Source organism: Podarcis bocagei (assembly GCF_964188305.1).
Source record: "Podarcis bocagei genome assembly, chromosome: 5".
NCBI classification, from domain to species: Eukaryota; Metazoa; Chordata; class Lepidosauria; order Squamata; family Lacertidae; genus Podarcis; species Podarcis bocagei.
The window spans coordinates 88,752,483-88,777,648 of record NC_138129.1 but is presented as its reverse complement, the minus strand read 5'-3'; the positions used below and the strand labels follow the sequence as shown (position 1 = coordinate 88,777,648).

The 25,166-nt window shown below is 43.3% G+C and overlaps 1 protein-coding gene across 2 annotated transcripts in view; it reads right to left on the bottom strand.

Annotated features, from left to right (window-relative positions):
- Positions 1 to 25,166, bottom strand: part of BRINP3 (BMP/retinoic acid inducible neural specific 3) — a 268,970-nt gene that overhangs the window by 228,761 nt on the left and 15,043 nt on the right. For both annotated transcript variants that reach the window (XM_081194376.1, XM_081194377.1), the window contains exon 2: positions 8,471 to 8,756. In XM_081194376.1, coding sequence (XP_081050502.1) covers positions 8,471 to 8,706 — 236 coding nt within the window. In that variant the 5' untranslated portion in view covers positions 8,707 to 8,756. The remainder of the gene's footprint in view (positions 1 to 8,470; positions 8,757 to 25,166) is intronic.

Sequence of the window (25,166 nt, the reverse complement as noted above, 5' to 3'; positions counted from 1 at the left end):
AAAATTAGACTCCCCACACCAAAAAAAAAAAGGGGGGGGAATTACTGCAAAGATGAAGATAAATGCCCTGAGTGATAGTTTCCTCTGCTGAATGTGACTGTCCTTATTACCTCTTCCTGAATCTTAAATGACAGAACAGACAGGGCATTGAAAAGCAAATGAAAGGGAATGCCAAATGGGGAGAGCAAAGTCACACATCTAAAATCCTCAAAGAAGGAGCAATAATGGCCTCGTTTCACATCTTGCATCTTTGCAATCCCAAGAGTGGACAAACATCTATAATCAGTTCTAAATAAACATTCTTACAACAGCTGACCTTATTAATAATTATCAACCTATGGGAGATGAAGTTACACATTAAAAGAACCTTTAAAATATAACTTGATATACAAAAAAAAAAAAACAGACAAAAAAACCCATCATTGGTTCTTTATCCTGCCCTGAGTGCAGGTCAACTTATATTTCAAATTAAAAAGATAGCATTCAAAAGAATAAAGGTAAGAATGCATATTTATCAAGAATGCACATTGTCTCATGAATTTCATTCACTCTTTCATTCATGGATATTCAGAATTAAGTCCTACTGAATTCAACAGGGCTTACTTCCAGGAATGCTTCCATGTTTGCGTCAACTGAAATGAGTGATCTCAGATCAATTAGCTCTGTGCTTGATTGGCAGCCCAATTCTTTTTCATTGCATGGGTACCTGTTACAAGTGCAGGGGTAAAGAAAAGGTCTATATTTGAGTTAAGCTCCAGTTCCTGTGGCAAGTTGCTGAAATGAACAGTGGGCATGAAATTTATAGAAAAAATTAGGTTAATGCACACAAACACTTTTTAGGACAGAGCTAGCATACCAGATGCTGGGGATTTCCCAGCATGCTATTCATGAATGTTCAGACCATTCTTTGGGGCTAAACCAACACAGATGACACAGCACTATCTAAGACACTCCTCTCCAGCTCTGGTGGCAAGCTGTTTTCTTTTTTCCTGCTCCCTATTCATGTGGAATATGTTAGAACACAAACACTACAGTTCCTTATGTGGCAGTAAAGGTAAAGGGACCCCTGACCATTAGGTCCAGTCGTGACTGACTCTGGGGTTGCAGCGCTCATCTCACTTTATTGGCCCAGGGAGCCGGTGTACAGCTTCCGGGTAATGTAGCCAGCATGACCAAGCTCCTTCTGATGAACCAGAGCAGCACACGGAAACGCCGTTTACCTTCCTGCCGGAGCGGTACCTATTTATCTACTTGCACTTTGATGTGCTTTCGAACTGCTAGGTTGGCCGGAGCAGGGACCGAGCAACGGGAGCTCACCCCATCGCAGAGATTCGTACCGCCGACCTTCTGATCGGCAAGTCCTAGGCTCTGTGATTTAACCCACAGCACCACCTGTGTTCCTTAATGTGGCAGTAGCTCTCTTCAAATATTACTGAAATGTTTGAGACATGGGGATGTGCATGACGGCATGACACTCTCCACCTCCAATCTCGCAACATTCAGCACCAAAATCTGAAAGGATCTTATAATTATGTTCAGCTGAACACACCTACAAGCCTCTCTATGATTGAAGGCTCCAATTTTTCACTGAAGGAAGGTTTGCAAACATGTTCAAGTGAACATGCTTACAAGACCAGACATTGCACTGGGGTTGCTCTGGTGCCCAGGGGCAGCTCAAGATGTTTTGCTGCTGTAGGTAACATGCCCCCCACACTGCACCCCTGCAGAGCCAGGACAACAATTGCCCTGCCCTGGTGTCATGAATGAGCCAGCTCAGCCAGCTTCCAGTGAAGGAAGTAGGCAATTGGGCTCCATGATCACTGCAGATGGTGACAGCAGTCATGAAATTAAAAGATCTCTGCTTCTTGGGAGAAAAACAATGACAAACCTAGACAGCATCTTAAAAAGTAGAGACATCACCTTGCCGACAAAGGTCCGTATAGTTAAAGCTATGGTTTTCCCAGTAGTGATGTATGGAAGTGAGAGCTGGACCATAAAGAAGGCTGATCGCCAAAGTATTGATGCTTTTGAATTATGGTGTTGGAGGAGACTCTTGAGAGTCCCACGGACTGCAAGAAGATCAAGCCTATCCATTCAAGGAAATCAGTCCTGAGTGCTCACTAGAAGGACAGATCGTGAAGCTGAGGCTCCAATACTTTGGCCACCTCATGAGAAGAGAAGACTCCCTGGAAAAGGCCCTGATGTTGGGAAAGATTGGGGGCACAAGGAGAAGGAGACGACAGATGACAAGATGGTTGGACAGTGTTCTCGAAGCTACGAACATGAGTTTGACCAAACTGCAGGAGGCAGTGGAAGACAGGAGTGCCTGGCGTGCTCTGGTCCATGGGGTCACGAAGAGTTGGACATGACTAAACGACTAAACAACAACAAGAAGAAAAGGGGAGATTAGCCGAGGGCCAACTTCCCTGCCATTAGGAATGCTAAGGGAACTATCTCGAGTGAGCAGAATCTCCGCCAGGCCTCTCAGGGGGAGGAAAAAGGTGAAGAAGAGAAGATTGGCAGTCCGTCTTCTTAGGAAGAAATTGGAGGGTATCCAATGAGCCCACAGGGTGGTTGCTGGGGGAGGGTGTTTGACAGGAGGCGGAAGCAGAGATGTAAAGGTCATACGTTCTGTTTAAATTAGCGGAAGGGAGTGACTCTTCAGAAGAGTCATCATAATTCACGACTGCGGCAGTTGGGTTAATGCCGCCCGGAGTTATCTGTGTACTTGAGCAATAAATCATTCTTTCTAACTAACTACGCTCCCTGTGTTGTCGAGCTGGAGGCTGGGTTCCTGGCACCCTGTTGTCATGCTTGTATTGCTGCCAGTCCTGTCGTCCCAACTTCACCTGCTGCACCCGTGCTGCTGCCATGACACTGCAGCAGTGATGAAGACAACAGAGCAGTGGTAGCAACACGGGTGAAGCCCAGGTGGGTGTGACAATGGCACAACGGCAGGGTCAGGCGGTTGCATCTGCCACCTGAGGCAAATGGCTTCACTCCTACTGGTGCCACTCGTCCAACATGCTTACATTTAATAATACCCGAGAGGCCTATTATAAATGTGTCAGTAGTCATACTGAGTCTTGTAGGAACATGACCTTGGTGGTGGACCTTGGGTGTCAGACATGACCTTGGTAGGTTCATGTCAGGGACTGGCTGGATGTGGAGTGGTGGGAGTCACTAGCCCAAGAGTTCACTCCCCCAGGGAGGGCTTGGACTGGCTGGATGAAGAAGACCTTTTTTAAAGAAAAAATATTTTATTTTCAATGCAAAATTATAACAAAAATTACAAACATTGAATCCAAAATAATACTATACAAACAAGAAAGAAAAACAGAACACAAAAAAGAAAACAAAAAAGGAGAAAAAGCACACATCTACAAATAAAACCATATCACCATTCTAATCTCGTCATTACATACATATACACATATTGACTTCCTTCCTTTGTTCTAAGACCTCAAAATTTTTACTCTTACTAATTGTTGTGTTTAATGTAGATTACTTCCATCTTTGTACTTTTTTACACTGTTTTTCTTTTTCTTTAACCCTGTAAAGCGTCATTCATTACATACCAATATGCTTACTCCAGAACAATGTTTTTTCGTATACTTTTTAGCACATCCCCATTCTTTTAATAATTTCTGGTCCGATTGTCCCCTTATGAATGCTGTGGGTCTTGCCAGATTTATATATTCACAAAATTTAATTTGCCATTTAATTTGGATGAAGAAGACTTGTGGGCATCTGCCTCCCAAGAGCCGCCCCCGGGAGGGCTCTGAAGACGACTCCTTAGAGCCTGGAGCCTGGTGGTGGGATACTTAGGGGCAGTCAGCAGAAGGGATGAGCTGGGAGCCGATAGAAGCCAGAGACTTGAGACATAAAGGGAGGTCAGGAGACTCTCTTCCCTCTCTGACTTCCCGCTCAAGGAGGATCCAGCATGCTGTTGAGCAACATGCCAGACGGGCCCAGAGGAAGAGTTCACCCATTCAATGACCTTCATCTGCTTGGGAGGGATCCAGAGTGAGAGAGTAGAGGGCAGGGGCATGCCTAGAGGTTAGTTTCAGCAATGCCTTCCTTGTTAAGATGAACCAGGGACACTGATGTTGCTTTTTCTGCTAAGAAAAAGCTATTTGCCTTCCATGCCTTCCGTGTGTGTGTGTGTGTGTGTGTGTGTGTGTGTACACGCACACGCCCTGCAGATGATCTGGCTCCTTGACAGCTCCTTGACAATCCATATCTACTACAGCATTTTTGCTCCCAGCATCACAAGTTATCACTTCTTATATCACTACAAGATGGGCGATAGCCACCAACTTAGCTTTTAAAGGGGATTAGACAAATTTGTGGACGGTAAAGCTATCAGTTGTCACTAGACATGATGGCTATATATTAGTTCCAGGATCAGAGGCACCAGGCCTTTGAATACCACTTGCTGAGGAATCACAAGTGGTCGGGGTGCTATCGTACCAATGTCCTGATTGTGGATTTCCCATAGGCCACTGTGGAAAATGGGATGTTGAGTTAGATAGGCCTTGGGTTGGATCCAGTAGGCATCTTCTTATGGTTTTACAGTCAGTATTGGTCTGGTTTCAGGAGGTGGGGGAAGCTGGCATGGGAAGGAGCTGCTATTGTTTGTGCTAGAGTTCCCAACATAACCTTTATGAATCAGGAAGAGGCCATCCTACAGCAGCTTCTCTGCTGCAACAGTAATGTCAGAAGAGGTCCTCACATCTTCAACATTCTCCACAAGCTTTCTGGAGAATGAGTTTTCCATGCGTTCTGATGTGTGACAGAATCAATTTGAAATGAGGGCATTCTGCATTCAAGGGACGGATCTTCCTTTCAGGAGAGTGATGATGGCCCCTGACTATATTACCTTTTCGCCCACAGAAACAAATCTCTATAGGAAAGCAGCCCATTTTGACGCTAGCCAAAAGCAATTTACGGATTGCTGAAAAATCGGTGGGAAAAGCAGATGGGACTGTTTCTGCTATTTATTCCCTAACTGAGGAAGCTCTGGTGAAAGCTGAACAGGTTTCCCTTCAAGCACATTTATAATCTTGATTCTCTCAGTGGCCCCATAAATGGAATGCAATGCATAGTCAGCCACAGGAGAAGTTAGCTGTTTCCCAGGGCAGCCTCAAAGTACATTAACAGTCCTCTTTGAAATGCGTAGACCGAGTAGAGTTTGCTTTCTCAGTAAGCCTGTAGCAGTTATATTATTCCTTCCTCTCTCAATTACATTTGTCGAGTTCACATGACAAACTGCATTTCCCTTCCAAGCACCGTTAATCACTATTATCTGCTACTCACCATTATCTGACATTCTCAGCTTCGTGCCTATGCTGTTTTCCTAAAGCTTTCCATTTCAGTCAATGAAATTCCAATGGAATGGAGGGAATAAGAAAAAATGTCTTTTCAGCAAACATTAGGACAATCAGCTATATTATGGTTGGACTGGATAATTTACAAGGTTCCAGTTTTGATCAATGAGCCTACAATGACTTTGGAATGCCTCCTTCTCTGTGCTAACCCTACAACATCACAAAACCCACCCAGTTTGGATCTCAGGATCCTACCTAATTCAGACCAAGGGAAGGCAACGTCTGAGAAAAAAAGCCTGCAACCCTACAAGAAACCCCTGAAGAAACCCAAAATAGTCCAGAGGTGGCCCTGAAGTATCCAGTCTGGGTGAGGTTGCACATTCTCTGAAAGAACAGTTCTGGAGTATGGGATGTGTTGAAGGAAGGGTAGCAAAATCACAGCTAAGAAGCTCAAATCATATATATGACTGACACCCTTCTTTGGAAATTAAACCAATGTCCAAACTTTAACATTCAAAAACTTTACTTGCAGAAACTTCTAGTTATGGATGAATTAAAACATCAGCTTTAATAGGAGTCTCCAAAGTCTGGCCCCCAACAATGGTAACTTAAAGCAGAAAAGAAATATATATTGAACACATACACACACAAACACCATGGGGAAAGGGGAGAACTGAGCAAATTATAGGAATCAGAAATGAACAAAACAGGCCAAAAGGCGGGGCAGGTGCAACAGACCCCTAGTGTCCTTATTTTCCAGGGATGTCCCTAATTTACAGAAACCGTCCCACTTTCTGATTTGATCCCAGAATGTCCCGCTTTTCCTTAGGACGTTCCTATTTTCATCAGAGAAATGTTGGAAGGTATGGTGCAAGTGTAAATAATACATATACAAGGAAAACTAGCCAAGAGTTGAAGTGGGAGTTAGAACATTGCTGGAGGGGAAAACGGTGAAGTCTCGTGCTATGCCAAACTTTTCACACACGACTTTTCTGGCAATTCAAGTGGGCGTAGTGCATTGAAACCGCATGTGAACAGAATGAAATAAATATTGGTTGTTTGTGTTGTGCTTACCTTATTAAAAGGTGGCTATGGGACATTTTCCCTTCAAAACTCTTTTAAAAAAATTCTTACACTCTTTCACTGTGAAGCTCTTCACACAAGGTCTTGCACCTTGGCAACATTTTCTTAGAATCCCCATGTGACCAACTTGAAAGGGAAAAAAGAACCCGCATCCACCTTGTACCTCTATCTTCTTCCCCCTCTCCATATAGTGTTTAATCAATGTGTATAGGTTTTCCCTAGCTGCACACAAGCTTCCTGCTGTACAAATTGCCCCAAAGAGCTTCTGTGCATGTGGTCAGGTGTGCATGTAAACACATCCATGAACTGATTCTCCCTTTGGCTGCAGCTCTCCATTATTCTGGAGGGTCCTGCAATTTTCAGAGGCAGCTTTTTGTGGGGTATAAGAAACAGCAGTGATATAGACCCTAGAATGCAGAATGCAATGTGTGGCTCTTTCAGGCATAGTTAACAGTACTGAAACCAGAAGCAATGGGAATCATTCTTGTTGCATTTTGCAATGGATATATTTCTGTTTCGTTGAGCAATATAAAAACAAAGGGGAGTAAAATATGCTGACTCGGGCTTTATATATTATCACTTTTATTTTCCCCTCCCCTGCCAAAATAAATAAATAGATGATTGGCATTGACAGCAGGCTTTTAAACCCCGGCTAATAGCAATCGCCTCCTCTGATCCGTTGAGCTCACCAAACACCCCCAAATGCATATTTCATCATCACAGTTAATGTGCAACAGACCTCACAATGTGTTGGCCTACGGCAACACAAACTAATGCAAAATTGACCTGCAACACAGTGCCCTCTGGTGCACAGAGAAGCAGCACAGGAAAATAAATATTCATAACACAAAACAAACTTCAGACCTTCTCCCCAAACCTGTATTTAAGAACCAGCAGCAATCTGCATGGAGCCACAAACAAGATGAAAAGGCAAGAGTTTGCCCCTTATTATGGACCCAATAGCTGAAAAAGCTGGAATGACAGCAAAACAATCTGAAGCAAATAAAGGACCACCTGTTCAAATGATTTCACAGCCATAAATTGGTCAAGTGACAGAAATTGCCAATCTGTTTCTTCCACGCTCTGTAGTTGCAGCTCCTTATTTTGACTGGCAAAGAGGAGTCCGCCAGGGTCTATAATTAAAGACACAGAGATAGGCATCCCTCCTACTTGTCATAGTTTTCTCTTTTTAAAGCCAAGATCATTTCATAGCATTTATTATTGCTAATGTATATAACACTTTTAATGTATAAAGCATGGTTCATTATTTGTATTATTTATTCTCATCAAAACAACACACAGGATGCATCATTAATATTCTCATTTTCTGATGAGACTATGTAATTACAGCAAGCACATTAATTCTTGCTGAAGGGCGCTTTTTTCTTTTTTCTTTCAGGGCTTCTGCACTTTTATCAGGTGAGTGCATGGCAGACAGATATTCATCAGGTGATGCTTATCTGAAAGCCATTCATGTTTGCGTTTGTTATGCAAGTATTAGCCATAGAACCTTGGGACTGAGTGTGGGGAAATTTAACCTCATTCTCCACCACAGTCCCGACAAAAACTGCCTCTGTTTACATGTCAAGGGAAGCCTCCATTGGCACCTACATTGCCATGGGCTGCAATAGAAGACCTCTGGGGTCCCTTCCAACTTTACATTTCCATGATTCTGGGAATGCTGTACGTACATGTAAACACGCGTACTCTACCTCTGAACTGTGCCTCATTAATCTCCTGCAATTCAGGAAGAAAATGCAAGCTGAGTGAAAACCAGGAGTTAAAATTAGCTTTTCAACCAAGCTGAAAGATTTCGTCAACAGGTGGTCACCTTCAGATCTCGTTTTAATCAATCACCTCCTTTCACTTTCAATAGGCAGCACAGCTATTCCCAACATGAAAAGGAACCTTGGTGTATATTTTTGGAATGAAACCAGACCTACCCATTGGTTCTCCCCATCTGTGATTTTTCTTTCTTTCTTAAAGTGCCCTTGTGTCGTTTCTAAACAGTTCCCGGAAGAGCACCCTCTGAAATTACCATCCCTTTTGTTTCATACCTGTAAATCTTGTATCTTGTGCTAAATCCCTGTCGGCTTCTGTCCACGAAATCTGTGTATTCCGGAGAGCGGTGGAAGGGTCCCTTATCTGAAAGGAGCCAGTCGAAGGGGCTTGTGGCATGCTGATCCGAAGCAGCAGCGACCATTAAAACCCAGCAATGAAGACTCAGGGCTATCCACTCCCATAGAGCCATCAGAGAGAACAATTCAGCACCAGCACTGCATCGCCATATCATGCTTCCGCTGGGGACTTAGAGTCTTCATTCTCTTAGCTGTCCCTTAACACCTAGACAAAGACACACAGGAAATTAGTTTAGCACACACTGGTCATTCAAGCACAGCCGACAGAAATTATTACAGTGGTACCTTGGTTCTCAAACTCAATCTGTTCCAGAAGTCCATTCCAAAACCAAAGCATTCCAAAACCAAGGTGTGCTTTCCCATAGAAAGTAATGCAAAATGGATTAATCCGCCCCAGACTTTTAAAAACAACCCCTAAAACAGCAATTTAAAATGTATTTTACTATCATACGAGACCATTGATCCATTAAATGAAAGCAATAAAAAAAATGTACGGCTGTCACACAATCAATAGCTGAACTGGGTTCTACACAGTCACAAAAACAAAACAAAAAAGCCACAAAAACAGACAGACTTCAGTGTAAAACTCAAAATGGAAGTGTCTCACTCAAAATGCAGCATGTTTGAAAAGTTTGCAAACCAGAACACTTACTTCCAGGTTTGCAGTGTTTGGCTTCCAAGTTTTTTGAGTACCAGGGCATTTGAGAACCAAGGTACCGCTGCATTATTATCTCCAAGTTAAAGAAACAGCTGGCAAAGGGCAGTGGGGAAAAGAGGAAAGGGTGATTCTCTTCCTTTCCCTATCTTTAACCATCCATCAACCATGAGCATTGAATGTGCTTATACTTGCATCCGCATGTGTGTCGGAATGACTGCAAGAATGTGCAGAGAGTGTGTGCATGCTATAACCTAAGTGTCTATGACTGTTCAATTTGAAGCAGATTATTTATCACTGTGGTATAGTGCTATGGTTTTCCCAGTAGTTATGTATGGAAGTGAGAGCTGGACCATAAAGAAGGCTGATCGCCGAAGAATTGATGCTTTTGAATTATGGTGCTAGAGGAGACTCTTGAGAGTCCCATCGACTGCAAGAAGATCAAACCTATCCATTCTTAAGGAAATCAGCCCTGAGTGCTCACTGGAAGGACAGATCCTGAAGCTGAGGCTCCAATCCTTTGGCCACCTCATGAGAAGAGAAGACTCCCTGGAAAAGACCCTGATGTTGGGAAAGATGGAAGGCACAAGGAGAAGGGGACGGCAGAGGACGAGATGGTTGGACAGTGTTCTCGAAGCTACCAGCATGAGTTTGACCTAACTGTGGGAGGCAGTGGAAGACAGAAGTGCCTGGCATGCTCTGGTCCATGGGGTCATGAAGAGTCGGACACGACTCAACGACTACACAACAACAACATAGTGGTTAAAGTGTCAGAGCAGGACCTGGCAGAGCAGGGTTCAATTACCTGATCAGTTATGAAACTCCCTGATCTTGGGCCAGTTGCAACAGGGATGTTGTGGGGGGATCACATGAGGAAGGGGATAACCATGGATGGCTCCTTGGAGAAAAATGGTGTGGTATAATAACAACAAATCAGAATGCAAGCAGAAGCTGTGTTTGTTTAAACTATTCAGGCAGATGAAGGCTGCCATTCCCAGAATCCTGTCCAACCTAATCTTCAATATTTGTACCATGTTTGCAATGGAGCAGGTGAGAAGCATTATGTTGGCAACATATTTGTAATGTGAATTAAAACACCAATTTTTGCAGCACACTGATATGAAATGGCTTGGAATGTGTTGAGGAGCTATAAAACATCAATAATGTGGGTAGGAAGACCTTTTAAGTGATACCATTAAAAATAAAACCTGATCTTTTTTTTAAAAAAGGCTTGGATAATTAAAATGGGAATATAATTTTAGAAGGATTACGTTTTCAGATTAGGAATGGGCTCCACTGCCATGAAGCTAACATGAATACATTAGCAGAGGATGTATTCTTCCTTGAGATTTCTTATCAGCTCTTCTAAGGAGCCATTAAACTGTAACTAAAGGCGAAATGTTTTACATCCTTTGGAAGCGTGTAGCTTATACACATGGTGAGAGTGAACTTCATGTTCACGTACACTTAATTGTTACATATATGAACTATTCAATGTGAACAAGGACCTATATGCCTCTAAACACTTACACCAGGCTTTCTCAGCCTCGGCCCTCCAGATGTTTTGAGACTACAATTCCCATCATCATTGACCACTAGTCCTGCTAGCTAGGGATCATGGGAGTTGAGGAAGCCTGGTTTACACAAACACAGGATTCATCCATCACCCCTTCATGCTGTTGGTGAGCGGATGCTCACACTAGGACTCCATTAGGACCTGGCCTAGATGCTGCTGCAACTACCATGGAAAATGTAGTTCCATTGGTTCCTGATTAGGTTTTGGGAACTACATTTCCCATGGTACCTGATGCTCTGGAGGCTGGTGCACAGGCTTCAGGAAAGTATCAAAGCTTCAACAGAGTCTCCCTGTGAACCCTTCCTATTATGACCACTGCTGAGAGCTGAGGGAGCTGTGGGCTGGAGAAAAGGAGTAGTCATGGTAACATTGCAGGCCATTATAAGCCAGACCCAAACTCAGGAGGAATATATTGATGATGATGATGTATGTTTCTTCAGCCACTCTGGGTGGCTCCCAACAGAATATTAAAAACAAAATAAAACATCAAACATTAAAACCTTCCCTAAACAGATGTCTTCTAAAAGTCAGATACCGGTAGTTGTTTATTTCCTTGACATCTAATGGGAGGGCGTGTATGGGTGGGGATGGCGGAGAATTCAAAACGTATGAAGATATTTTCTGACACACATTTTGTTATGCTATTCCTTCCATGTCCAGCCTTGAAGAAGGAGGAGGAGGAGGAGGAGGAGGAGGAGGAGTAGGAGGAGGAGTTTGGATTTGATATCCTCTTTTATCACTACCCTAAGGAGTCTCAAAGCGGCTAACATACTCCTTTCCCTTCCTCCCCCACAACAAACACTCTGTGAGGTGAGTGGGGCTGAGAGACTTCAGAGAAGTGTGACTAGCCCAAGGTCACCCAGCAGCTGCATGTGGAGGAGCGGAGACGCGAACCCGGTTCCCCAAATTACGAGGCTACCGCTCTTAACCACTACACCACACTGGCTCCCTTTTAAGTGGCAGCCCATTTTTTTTTAAGTGCAATAGAAATAAATGCTAAAAGAGCTTGGACTGACACAACAGATGGCATGATTGCTTGATATAATGATTTGGCGAATCCTCCTCATTTGTCAAAAAAACTGTACACAGCTACCTAGTAAAACATGGAATGCTTGCTATTTAGCCAGTTTCATACATGTCCCAAAGGTAACCAGTATATTGGGGCAAACTTGTCAGGGCTGTCAAGACAATATATTGCAACATGCCAGATAGGATATTCTGACCCAAAACAAGGAATGGTAATAGATACAGTGTTTGTCTCTGACATGCATTTGAAATAGCAAAACCAAAAGAGATACAAATAACCCATACATTGCAATGTAAATAAGCATGGGAGATTTGCAAAGGTTAAGAAAGAATAGGCATTCTGCACTAGTGGAATGCTATCTAGAATCACCAATGACTGATTTAACAAAGGTAGACATTCCTAGCAAGCTTTTTGCCCAAATGTAAAATGTTACTGTGCTTCATACATCACCACCATATCTAATCCATATCCAATGTGTGCTTGGGATATAAGCAAAGTGCATGCTCCCTATGCATGTTTACTCAGGTGTAAGTCCTTCTTGAGTTCAATGGAGCTTACCTTCTGGTAAGTGAATCTAACCAGCTCACGAAAATAGTTGTAATTTACCTGAAAATTAAATTTAAAATATGGTTTACAAAAATAGGAAATAGTGGTAGAACAGGTGATGTAGTATTTGCATGGAATTCAGTTTAAGACTGCAGTGTTGAGCATTCTTACACTGGAATAAATTGCACTGAATTCAATGAGATGTACCACTGAGTAGACATGCTTCGGGTTGCACGCTGCATATTTAAACAAAGTATGTTGGTGTGTGAAGAATAAAGACTCTATGTATGGTAGTCAAGGTGCTAACATAATACCTTCTGGAAAGCCAGTTGTGAGATTTAGGAAATTTCAGGTTATAGATCTGAAACTTTTCATCAAAACCACTTGATTCCATTTTCTAGAGCAAGGACAGCTAAGTTTTGGCTCTCTGGATTTTGTGGGACTACAATTCCCATCACTCTTGGTTACTGGATGTAAGTCTGATAGCAGCTGGTGTTCAGCTACATTTGGAAGGCAATAGGCTACCAAGTCTGGTATAGAGGCATGGTAGAAGCCTGTTTGATATTTTCCACCATCATTTCAGATCATTTTATACTATTTTTAATGGTTGATTCTGTAAGGTGAAGTGACCTTTTCCAGGTGGTGGTATGTTGGAGCCAGATGAAGGCAAGAACTGGTGTCTTAAAGCTGAAGCAATGCTTTAAAATATTGGCCTTAAAACAGGGGTCTCCACCTCAGGCGGCAAAGCATTCTGGACTGGCACTGTCTTTTCTTCACTACCTTCGTCTTTCTCTTCATCTTCCCTTTCAGCTTCTTACACTTCATAATCTGACTCCTTAATATCCCCTTCTTTCTCAACACTATCCTCTCTACAGGCTACACCGTGAGTATCAATTGCCTAATTAAATCCAAGATTACCATCTGTGTTTCCTACCTGCCCCTTAACCTTCTTTACTGCTTGAATTAGATTCTACTTGAGTCACCTTTTCTGTCCATGCATTCACATTTTAAAACACAGCTTTCCATTTGGGCCTCTTTTTTTGCAAACCCTTCATCTCTTTTTCCTTCGATCCCCCATGTAATCTCTTCAAATCTCACCTTCTGCAGTTTTACTTCCTGTTTGATTCTCAATTCAATACTATGAGGATCAGTATGACTGTCTGCCTCCTACAAGTTACCTATGTAGCCAAAAAGAAGCCCCAGATGTGTCTTGGCTTGGTCTAAATCAGGGGTAGGCAACCTAAAGCCCATGGGACACAAGCGGCCCCCGGGGGTCATTTAACTGGCCCACGAGCCACCCCCGAACTGTGCTGCCCGCTCGGCAAGTCCACGTGCGCTGTGCTAAACTGGCGTAACGCGGCACGGGGACTCACTTCTGCAGTGCCAAAAATCCCACAATCCGGCCCATGGAGCCCCTCTGATACCCTGGCTCCCCAAAGTCAGCGATGATAGAAAGGCAGCTGTAAGAATGGCCGCTCCCCACATTAAATAGGGGGTGCCCTTTGCGTGGTCATGCGCAGCCCCCTGGACCCTATGCGGCATCATTAGCACAGGCTTGGCTTCGCCTTCCCCAGGTGGGATACCTGGAGGTCTCTGCCTACCTCAGCCAGTTGCCCAATCCTGCCTGGGGAGGCGTTGCCAAGGTGATCAGGCCAGGTAGGGGGAGGGACCACCCTGCCCACACAATAGGGGGAGGATCTTACCTGCAAAGCGTCAGTTGCCTCCAGAGCTTCTCCCACCCTACCCACCCCTCAGTTAAGACTTCTTTTGCAGGTTAACCTTTTCTCCACAGGTATGGGGGAGCTGCTACATCAAAGTAGCTGTTGAAGGGCCGAAAAGGAATTCTCCTGCATTGGCAGGTTTGCCTTTCCCATAGCAAAACGTCACAACTTTGGTGGTATCAGGCCTTGGGCCAAATCCTTCAGTCTATCTTCCCTAAATTGGGGGTGGGCGTGTAGCGGTGACTCGTGCCCCCCTTCTCTTTGTGCTGGCGATACCAGGGTTCCCTGTTAAAGGGGTTGTTTGATGGGAGGATTTGGCCGTACACCAAAAGGCTGACATTGCTCTCCCCTGTGACAATGGCATAATGGGGGCAGGCTCTCTCTACTTGAACATATGTTCTCCAGAGTCAGCCCATCCCCCCCCACTCTGGATAATCCTGATGTTCCCCAGATCCCTGGCGGGGGACTGGGAAGGATAAACGCCCAATGCCTGAGCTAAGGTCTACCCACATCTGAAACATAATAAAGTTGTGGCCAATTTTAATCCCATAGCACGTTGTCTTGAGTCGTTATTCCACATGGGGGCCGCCCGGGGTTTGGGGGACTCCGCCTGTTCACGCAATAAACTCAAGTTAAGAATGCAACAAGCCATTGTAATGTAGTAGCATTGAGAAACACAAATTTTCCTTGGTATAATAAAAAAAATGCAGTGGTTAACTTGAAACTGGAGCAGCATGGCATTTATTTAATGAAGTCTTGCCGTGTGATAGCCTTTTCTCTAGTGAATCTATTGATGAAGAAAAACTTCCCACTAATTCACACCTAAATAGGGCACTACCAATTATAATCATTTGTATCAGGCTCCTGCTGGGAACTTGAACTTGACAATGAATGCCACTTTTATCTACGCACATTTCCGACACAAAAATATTCAAGATATAGTAGCTTTATGTCTCCTGACTATTGCTCCATTCTAGACAAGACAAAACAAAAACCCACTAGAGTTCAATAAATAGGATTATTGCACTTCCTCTGGACAGGATATTCATAATATTAAAAAATCATGGGGATAAAATATAAGTGGATTGACTGCAGGAAACTGATTGACCCAGGCAGGGCTCCATAATACATAATGAACAAGACTCATCATAAAATCTGAATACATTTGTGGTGTTCTGGAAATGCAGCAGGAGGAACAGTTAAGCTTTTTTTTGCTGCCTAAGGAACAAAGAATAACTATTAATAATTTTGCTCAGGCCTTCCAGCTTCAGCGGTTCTCAGAGTTTCTATCTTCAGGGAACATTCTCTTCTGCTGAGCCACCTCCAACACATTTTCATGCCAGTGCTGGTTGTAGCTGTTGGATCTCACCATTGCTTTGTGTAAAGGAAGAACATAGCCTAGAACACAACTAATGGCTCCCTGTGACTGCACACTGTAAAATAAGATTTAAATAACAACAACAACAACAACAACAACAACAACAACAACAGTTTGAAAGCACACCAGTGCAAGTAGATAAATAGGTACCACTGCAGCAGGAAGGTAAATGGCATTTCTGTGCGCTCTGGTTTCCGTCACGGTGTTCGTTCCACCAGAAGCAGTTTAGTCATGCTGTCCACATGACCTGGAAAGCTGTCTGTGGACAAATGCTGGCTCCCTCGGCCTGAAAGCGAGAAGAGTGCTGCAACCCCATAGTCACCTTTGACTGGACTTAACTGTCCAGGGGTCCTTTACCTTTTTACCTAGTATTTATCACCTGCCCTTCATTCACCCTTGTCAGCCATTACTAATCTTCTCTCTGAGGAACCCCTGATAAGCTTTTAAATCTAAGAAAACATAGGATTCCCTGGAACACAGTTAGGGTTGCCATATTTCAAAAAGTAAAAAACAGGACACCTCCAAAATTATATTACACACACACACGTCCCTAAAACCGTAATTTTTCAATTTATGGGGGGAAAATCTGAACGTATGGCAGCCCTAACATATGCTTAATTCCTTTGAATTGCACTGATTTTTCTTTATCGTACAACAAAACATTCTGGAAAGTTTGACTCTGATATCCCTAAGGAAGTGTTGCAAATAACTATGGAAGAATTGCAAATGCAGCACCACAGCAGTCAGCTGAGGCAAAAATAAACACCATAAATATGTTTTTTAAAAATGCATTGTGGCAAAGCATTTGCTGCTCTTCTCGGCCTGCTTTGCCTTTCATTCATTTGTGCTCTGATGAGGAATGTTATGCATAGCTGTCAACCGCCCCTTATTTGGCGGGAAACTCCCTTATCCCAGCACCGTTTCCCGCTGCTGTCCCTTATTGATGATGTCCCTTAAATTCCCAGGGTTTCAAAGGAAGCAGCTCCTCTCCCTCCCTTCCTGCTGGCCAGGGAGGAGGGAAGCTCCAACTGTGTTGCTTGGCTGCGTTGCTCACCCAATAAGGAGTCTAAGAACGACTGGGGGGGTGGAGCTTGCATGCTTTGTGCCGATCAAATCGGCCGCGTTGCCTGGGGACTCGCCTTTGCTCAGCGCTTCCCAGCGGAGAGGTGATGGTGGTTTTCCTTGCTGCATCCCCTTTGCTGGGTTGCTGTGCTGTGGGAACCACCACTTGAGGCTTCGTTTGGCTGGTGGTTGACTAAAATCCCTTATTTTGGCTGCTGATTCCTTATTTTCAAGGCTGCTGGTCCCTTATTTTCAAATCTGTTAGTTGACAGCTATGATTTTATGTGCATTGCCAACACCTGCCTTCACCTAACCTGATGCCCTCCAGGTGTTTGGACTGCAACTCCCATCAGTTCAAGCCAGCACAGACATGGCGGCTGGGGCTGAGGGAAGTTGCAGTGCAAACACCTGGAGGTCAACTGACTGATGATGCCCAACGTATGTTTTATTGGACATTTCCCACTGTAAAGGGGGGGAAATCATCTATATAAAACCAGTCAGACAACCCCTGCATATGTCAGATGTAGTAGTAGTAGTAGTAGTAGTAGTAGTAATAATAATAATAATAATAATAATAATAATAATAATAGTTTATTATTTGTATCCTGCCCATCTGGCTGGGCTTCCCCAGCCACTTTGGGCGGTTTCCAACAAAGATTAAAAATACATTAAAATGTCACACATTAAAAACTTCCCTGAACAGGGCTGCCTTCAGATGCCTTCTAAAAGCCTGGTAGTTGTTGTTCTCTTTGACATCGGATGGGGCGGGCGTCACTACCGAGAAGGCCCTCTGCCTGGTTCCCTGTAGCTTTGCTTCTCGCAGTGAGGGAACCACCAGAAGGCCCTCGGAGCTGGACCTCAGCGTCTGGGCAGAATGATGGGGGTGGAGATGCTCCTTCAGGTATAGACCCTGAGTAGACCCTACCCCACACCTACAACTATAGATGTGTTGGTCTTTAAGCTGCCGCAGGACTTTTTGGCTTTTCTAACACATTGAAAGTATAAGGACTCCACTGTAGCCAAAATTTGACTGGTGTGGACCTTATAGACCTGGTTCTGGCAACTGCTGGATTCAGGAAAGTGGTTGTTAACAGCCTCTTGAAATTAAGCCTGGAAAATTGCAAAAACTCTCTACATGTGCATTTTGATTATTAGGTTGCCCTTATAACTTGGAAGGTAAAGCTTTCCCTTTTCCCACAAGCCACATAATTAGGATACATCCCAAAGAGGTATTATTTTCCATTGGAGCTACGCTTTTGCTAATAGAAAAATCTAGATGCATTACATACTGGCAGAGCACTGAAACCTGAAATTTTATGGTTGCTTTCACCGGGAAATGTGCCTCAGACATGAAACACTGAACTTTTTAAATTAACTTTTCATGAAAAGATCATGTCACTTTCTAAATTACAAGAGTGCAATAATAGGCAGAGTTTACTCTTCTGTGCGCTTATTGACTCAAAATGTTCCAGGCCATTAAATTATAATGATGACTAATGGGTCTCTCCTGTTTTAGTTCAAATCCATAGAGTTAACACAAGAAAATTGATTAGTGTGGGTATGCAGCATTTTCTCATATCTTTCTTTCCTGGACCTTGAAATGAGTGGTGTCAAATAGTGCAGGCTTGGCTGTAACCTGGTAGAATCTAGTACTATACGGTGCATAATAAATCAAATATCTGGATGGCTTTTGTCCAAATAAGTAGAAAAATGAGTAGAAAAAAGACAGCATAAATTAAAAAGGTGGTATCGTACGTAAAAATATTAATTATAAAAGAATGTGGTGCAGGACTCTTTGGACTTAGTGTTAATGGTCATTCAAAATGCTACTGAAAACACTATCCTCTCTCTCTCTCTCTCTCTCTCTCTCTCTCTCTATATATATATATATATATATATGAGAGAAGCAACCAGGATATCCAATTGATTATAATTTCCGTCAACACATGTTTGAGTTTAAATCCATGTTACCCAAATCTTTAATTTTCCAAGTCCTATTTGCTGTGCAAGTCTACTAAAAATAAAATTTACTGAGTTATAGCCAACCAAGCCGTACTCAGAGTAGGATATATTTGTGTAGAAATTTCCTTTGTGATCTTCTCTCTGCAATGTTGCACTCATCAAGTGATGAAAAGCACATATGAGTTGGGTCAGTGCTTTTTTTTTTCTTGGGGGATGCAGGACGGACGCATACACCTAAACATTTTGTGAATCTTTGTACTTTTGTCCATTTACTGTATTTATTTCCCCCAATTTGAACTATAAAATGGTGATTTTCTTGAGTCTAAATGAGAGTACCCCTAAAAAAAACACTGAGTTGAGTCATACTCATAGTTGCAAAAATCCTACCAGAAGAATATAGGTTCTTGTCTATGCATGTATACTAAACTATCCACACATCAAAATATGACTCCGTGAGTATCAAAATGTTGACAGATTTGCTCCATTCATTCCCTGCTTGTGGGTTGCTTTCAAGCATCTAGCTCATGGGTAGGCAAACTAAGGCCCGGGGGCCGGATCCGGCCCAATCGCCTTCTAAATCTGGCCCACGGACGGTCCGGGAACAGCGTGTTTTTACGTGTGTAGAATGTGTGCTTTTATTTAAAATGCATCTCTGGGTTATTTGTGGGGCATAGGAATTTGTTCATTTTTTTCTTCAAAATATAGTCCGGCCCCCACAAGGTCTGAGGGACAGTGGACCGGCCCCCTGCTGAAAAAGTTTGCTGACCCCTGCGTGCGTGGCCATTTCTAGAACCAGGTTCCCAAACTAGATTGATACTTTTTGCTTCCTTTAGAATTTCTCAGAATCTTCTCCATCGCAGCCATCTTCCAATCCTTAAACATTCTGTCAGACCCCCTACTGCCCTTATTTCCCAGGGAAAGCCCCAGATTTACAGAAGCCACCCCAGTTTTCTGATTTGATCCTGGAACATCCTGCTTGTCCTTAAAAAGGTAAAGGACCCCTGACTGTTAAGTCCAGTCACGAATGACTCTTGGGTTGCAACACTCATCTTGCTTTACTGGCCGAGGGAGCCAACGTTTGTCCGAAGACAGTATTTCCGGGTCATGTGGCCAGCATGACTAAGCCGCTTCTGGAAAAACCAGAGCAGTGCACTTCCCGCCGGAGTGGTACCTATTTATCTACTTGCACTTTGACGTGCTTTCGAACTGCTAGGTTGGCAGGAGCTGGGACCGAGCTACGGGAGCTCACCCTGTTGTGGGGATTCCAATTGCCAACCTTCTGATCGGCAAACCCTAGGCTCAGTGGTTTAGACCACAGCGCCACCCACGTCCCCTTAGGATTTCCCTATTTTCATAAGAGAAAATTTGGAGGGTATGGGGTTATGCGTCTCCCAAGCCAAGGAGATTAAGTAACTATACAACTTTTAGAAGACATCTGTATAGGGAAGTTTTACAATACTTAACGTTTTATTATGGTTTTTATATATGTTGCCCATAGTGGTTGGGACAACCCAGTTTGATGGGAGGGGTACAAGTAAGAAAATTATTGTTACTATAGAATAGGATGCCCCTATTTTCACCTAAGAAATGTTGGAGGGTATGTTCTATGTTTCTATGCCCACCCCCTTAAATAAAACCAAGGTTCTTATTGCTGAGCAGCTTCTTGGGAATTAATTTATTAATGTCAGCAACATGCTTTCCATTTGTGGGTTTAGTGAAGCTTGTAAAATGTTGTTTTTATCGGGTTCCAGAGGTAGAAGATGACTTTCCTCCTCCTCCTTCTTTTTTAAAAAAAATCTGCCTCTGGTGATTGAGCGGCAAACCCAGGGGGATAAATCTTCTCAGCTTTAGATAAAAGAGAGGTTTGCTAAAGTGTGAGCAATGTTCCCGAAGTAATGAAGAGTGAAAATAATGGCATTGCAGGCCTTCTCTTGCTTTAGGAAGGAAGCCAAGTCAGCCACACACTCTTATCAAGTGTAACAAGATTAGTTTTTGCAGAGCAGTTGTTAAAATCCCTAGAAGCCCATACTGTATTAGCATCCTTCAGCAAGACCAGTGCCTCCTATTTCTTCTCATGGATGAACATAACAAATCCTTATTTACAGCTTACCTGCTCTTGTGAAAACTTGTCTCTCGCCCCTTGCTAATAAGCCATTGTCTGTTTCAAAGTTTTGTCACACTATTTGGAGGGCTGTGTGTGTTGCAATAGACAGCCAGAGCTGGCCTTGGGTTGGGGAAGAGGCAAAATTTGATTCAGCTCTCATTTGAAAGTATATCTACCTGATTCACACTGTCCGACACAATATGAGAACCAAAACAAAGTCCCTCATTGAAATTCATACTTCTCCGAATTTTGCAATGCAATTTTCCAGCCTAATAATATGTCTAAAATGCATCTGATGGGGTGAGGTGTGCATAAAAATGTATGTATTTGTGAAACTAGAATTAAAAAATGCATTACATTAGGAAAAATAGCTTTGCAAAAATGCATACATTAGGGGAAATGGCATGCAAACAGCTATAGATTTGGAGAAAATTGCACTGAAGTTCTGATGAATTTCCATGAGGACTTTTTCTTTTTTAATGCTAACTGATGTGGAAATGTGGAGAAGTGAACTTAAGGTTGGAAAAAAATATGAGAAACTGAGAGAAACCAGAATTGACAGAATCACCCACCTTGGGCTTCCAGAAAGAGTAGACCTCAATTTTTATGAATGAATATAAATTGTTGTACAGTGGTACCCACTTCAGGTTTCAGACTCCGCTAACCCAGAAATAGTGCTTCAGGTTAAGAACTTTGCTTCAGGATGAGAACCGAAATCATGCTCTGGTGGCACGGTGGCAGCAGGAGGCCCCATTAGCTAAATAATAATAATAATAATAATAATAATAATAATAATAATAATAATAATAATAATAATTATTATTATTATTATTATTATTATTATTATTATTATTATTATTATTATAATTTATTTATACCCCGCCCATCTGGCTGAGTTTCCCCAGCCACTCTGGGCGGCTCCCAATCAGTGTTAAAAACAGTACAGCATTACATATTAAAAACTTCCCTGAACAGGGCTGCCTTAAGATGTCTTCTGAATGTCAGATAATTATTTATCTCTTTGACATCTGATGGGAGGGTGTTCCACAGGGTGGGCGCCACTACCGAGAAGGCCCTATGTCTGGTTCCCTGTAGCCTCATTTCTCGCAATGCGGGAACCGCCAGAAGGCCCTCGGCGCTGGATCTCAGTGTCTGGGCTGAACAATGGGGGTGGAGATGCTCCTTCAGGTATACAGGACCGAGGCCGTTTAGGGCTTTAAAGGTCAGCACCAACACTTTGAATCGTGCTCGGAAACGTACTGGGAGCCAATGCAGATCTCTCAGAACCGGTGTTATGTGGTCCCGGCGGCCACTCCCAGTCACCAGTCTAGCTGCCGCATTCTGGATTAATTGCAGTTTCTGGGTCACCTTCAAAGGTAGCCCCACGTAGAGCGCGTTGCAGTAGTCCAAGCGTGAGATAACTAGAGCATACACCACTCTGGCGAGACAGTTCGCGGGCAGGTAGGGTCTTAGCCTGCGTACCAGGTGCAGCTGGTAGACAGCTTCAGCAGGTACCAGAGAGACAACAGTGATGGCACCTATCTAATAGTCAAGGGGAGAAAATTCCAAAGGGTAGGTAAAAAGCTAAAGGGACCCTTGACCATTAAGTCCAGTCATGGACAACTCTGGGGTTGCAGTGCTCATCTCGCTTTACTGGCCGAGGGAGCTGGCGTTTGTCCACAGACAGCTTCCAGATCATGTGGCCAGCATGATTAAGCCACTTCTGGCAAACCAGAGCAGCGCACAGAAACGCCGTTTAGCTTCCCGCCAGAGCGTAACCTATTTATCTACTTGCACTTTGATGTGCTTTGGAACTGCTAGGTTGGCAGGAGCAACTTTGATGTGCTTTGGAACTGCTAGGTTGGCAGGAGCTCACCCTGTCGCAGGGATTTGAACCACCGACCTTCTGATCGGCAAGCCCTAGGCTCAGACCTCCGTTTTGTAGAATAGACCTCCTGATAAGATAGTATCATCAGAAGGCCCTCCCCTTCAGAATGCAGTGATTGCATAATGAGTGATCTGCTGCCCCTGTGGATCTTGCCACCTGAGGTGGTTCCCTCACTTTGCCTCATGGGTGAGCTGGCCCTGGGTCGCACTAACACACAATATCACTAAAAAACTTGAGACAAATTCATAGAATTTTAAAAAACTTGAGACAAATTCATAGAAGAAGAACGTGGTAAGCCATGATAGGGAAGTCAGTCAATCAAAGACATATTAGCCATGAGCACTTCCATATTCAAAGGAAACACATTCCTGAATGTCACATGTTATGGACAAAAATCAGAGAAAGAATGTTGTCATTATGGGACATCATTGCAGTCAAACCAACAATTCATTCTTTGCCTGGTTGGCACATGAAGGGGCTAAGGCTCACAGAACTTTCTTGTAAAATTGGCTAGAGAGGACTCTGAGATCACTACCTTTGTCTACCTTGACAGGAAGCTGTAACACTACATCCTTCTTTTCTTCCTGCCTAGACAGCCTCCTTTTTCTCCACAGTGCTTCCAAGATGCCCACACGTGCAGAGTTCAGACACCGTTCTTGAATTAACATCTTGTACTTTTGTAACTTACACAGTAGTTATAAACCTGTCTTTCATTTTGCTCCTGTAACTGATGCTTCAAGACCAAGATTATGTGAGTAAATACTACTTTTATTACTTCACAAAACAACGTGTGTATGATTGTTGTTTTTAAGGGGGTAATACTAGGAAAATCCAATCTGCTTCAAAGCATCCTGGATTATTGTTTCTAGAAGGTTAAATCAACCTTGCATTAGCTTCCAAATTTAAGCTGCAAAGGATGGTACCATTAAAGCTAGGGCATGCAACTGTACTACTTTTGGTTCTCTGGGTTTAATCATTCATAAAGAATATACATTCATCGAATGCTTGTTATATTACAGTCACTTGAGTGACTGAGAAGACCGAGGTTAGACTCTTGCTTCATGAGCAATTTTGCACAAATCCCAGTTGTCCTTATCTCTTAAAGGTTAACCTGTAGCCCACAAATTGCAATCTCAAACACATTTGCCTTAAGTGAAATCAATGGTATACAAATGAATGACGTCCCCTGGAGTTATAACTTGCTGGTTACTTACACTTTTGCCTGTCAAAAACTCATCTGAGGAGCCTACATTTTAGTCAGATCTGTGGCTAGTTTCATGGTATTGTTATGAGAATTATAAGGTCTAAGATATAAAATAAATGTTCATAAATGTACCAGACAAACACATACATAAATATATGAACCACAGGTCTGAAACAGTGCAGGAAAACAGTCCTGAAACCATTTTGACTCTCCCAAATTGACCTCAAATGTTTCTCTGCAAGGAGGAAGGAAATGGGAAAACCTCCCCATTGTCTTCTTTGCTCACAAATCCTGTCTTAAGGGCGTATCTGTGTGTGAATAGGGTGAGCCTGTGACCTGGATTCAGGAACTGAGTATTTACCATCACAAAAGAATGGCCAGGATGCCCAGCTAAAAGCAATCAGTGACCATTATTAGGTATCCTTGCAGACAGGTTTCCGCTGTAGACCGCCCCTTCAGTGATGTATGTATCCATTCACTGAACGTATCCATTCTTAAGGAAATCAGCCCTGAGTGCTCACTGGAAGGACAGATTGTGAAGTTGAGGCTCCAATACTTTGGCCACCTCATGAGAAGAGAAGACTCCCTGGAAAAGACCCTGATGTTGGGAAAGATTGAAGGCACAAGGAGAAGAAGAGTTTGGATTTGATATCCCGCTTTATCACTACCCTAAGGAGTCTCAAAGCGGCTGACATTCTCCTTTCCCTTCCTCCCCCACAACAAACACTCTGTGAGGTGAGTGGGGCTGAGAGACTTCAGAGAAGTGTGACTGGCCCAAGGTCACCCAGCAGCTGCATGTGGAGGAGCGGGGAATCGAACCTGGTTCACCAGATTACGAGTCCACTGCTCTTAACCACTACACCACGCTGGCTCCGAGAAGGGGACAACAGAGGACGAGATGGTTGGACAGTGTTCTCGAAGCTACAAACATGCGTCTGACCAAACTGTGGGAGGCAGTGGAAGACAGGAGTGCCTGGCGTGCTCTGGTCCATGGGGTCATGAAGAGTCGGACACGACTAAACAACTAAACAACAACAACATATAAGAGCTTGCACACCAATGTTCTGGGTTCCTCCTCCCTCCCTGTGTGGGGTGAGTGGGGGACCCTCTTGCAACAGTTTAATAAAGATCAGGCTTACTAGCCGCTTTGCTTCTCAATATTCTCTGGTTGGCCCCTGTTATTTTCTCCTACTGATAGAGAAACCTATATAAGGATTCTATATGGGCTCTTGGGAACCCCATAAGGGAAAAGGAGCAGTTTTTTCTTATAACAGTATGAAAAATAATGAAAAATTATAGCCCTAGCATTCAACCAGTACAGCTTCCTTCTAGTACCCATTGACAGGCTGCTCAAATCTTTCCCTTGCCTCATAAAATGGAAACAATGCTCATTTAACTATTTTGCAAAGCCATCCAGGCATACAAATGAAAGGGACACATCTTATGAACTGTGTTCCACTATTCTGGGATAGTGGGCCAGATCTTACCCCAC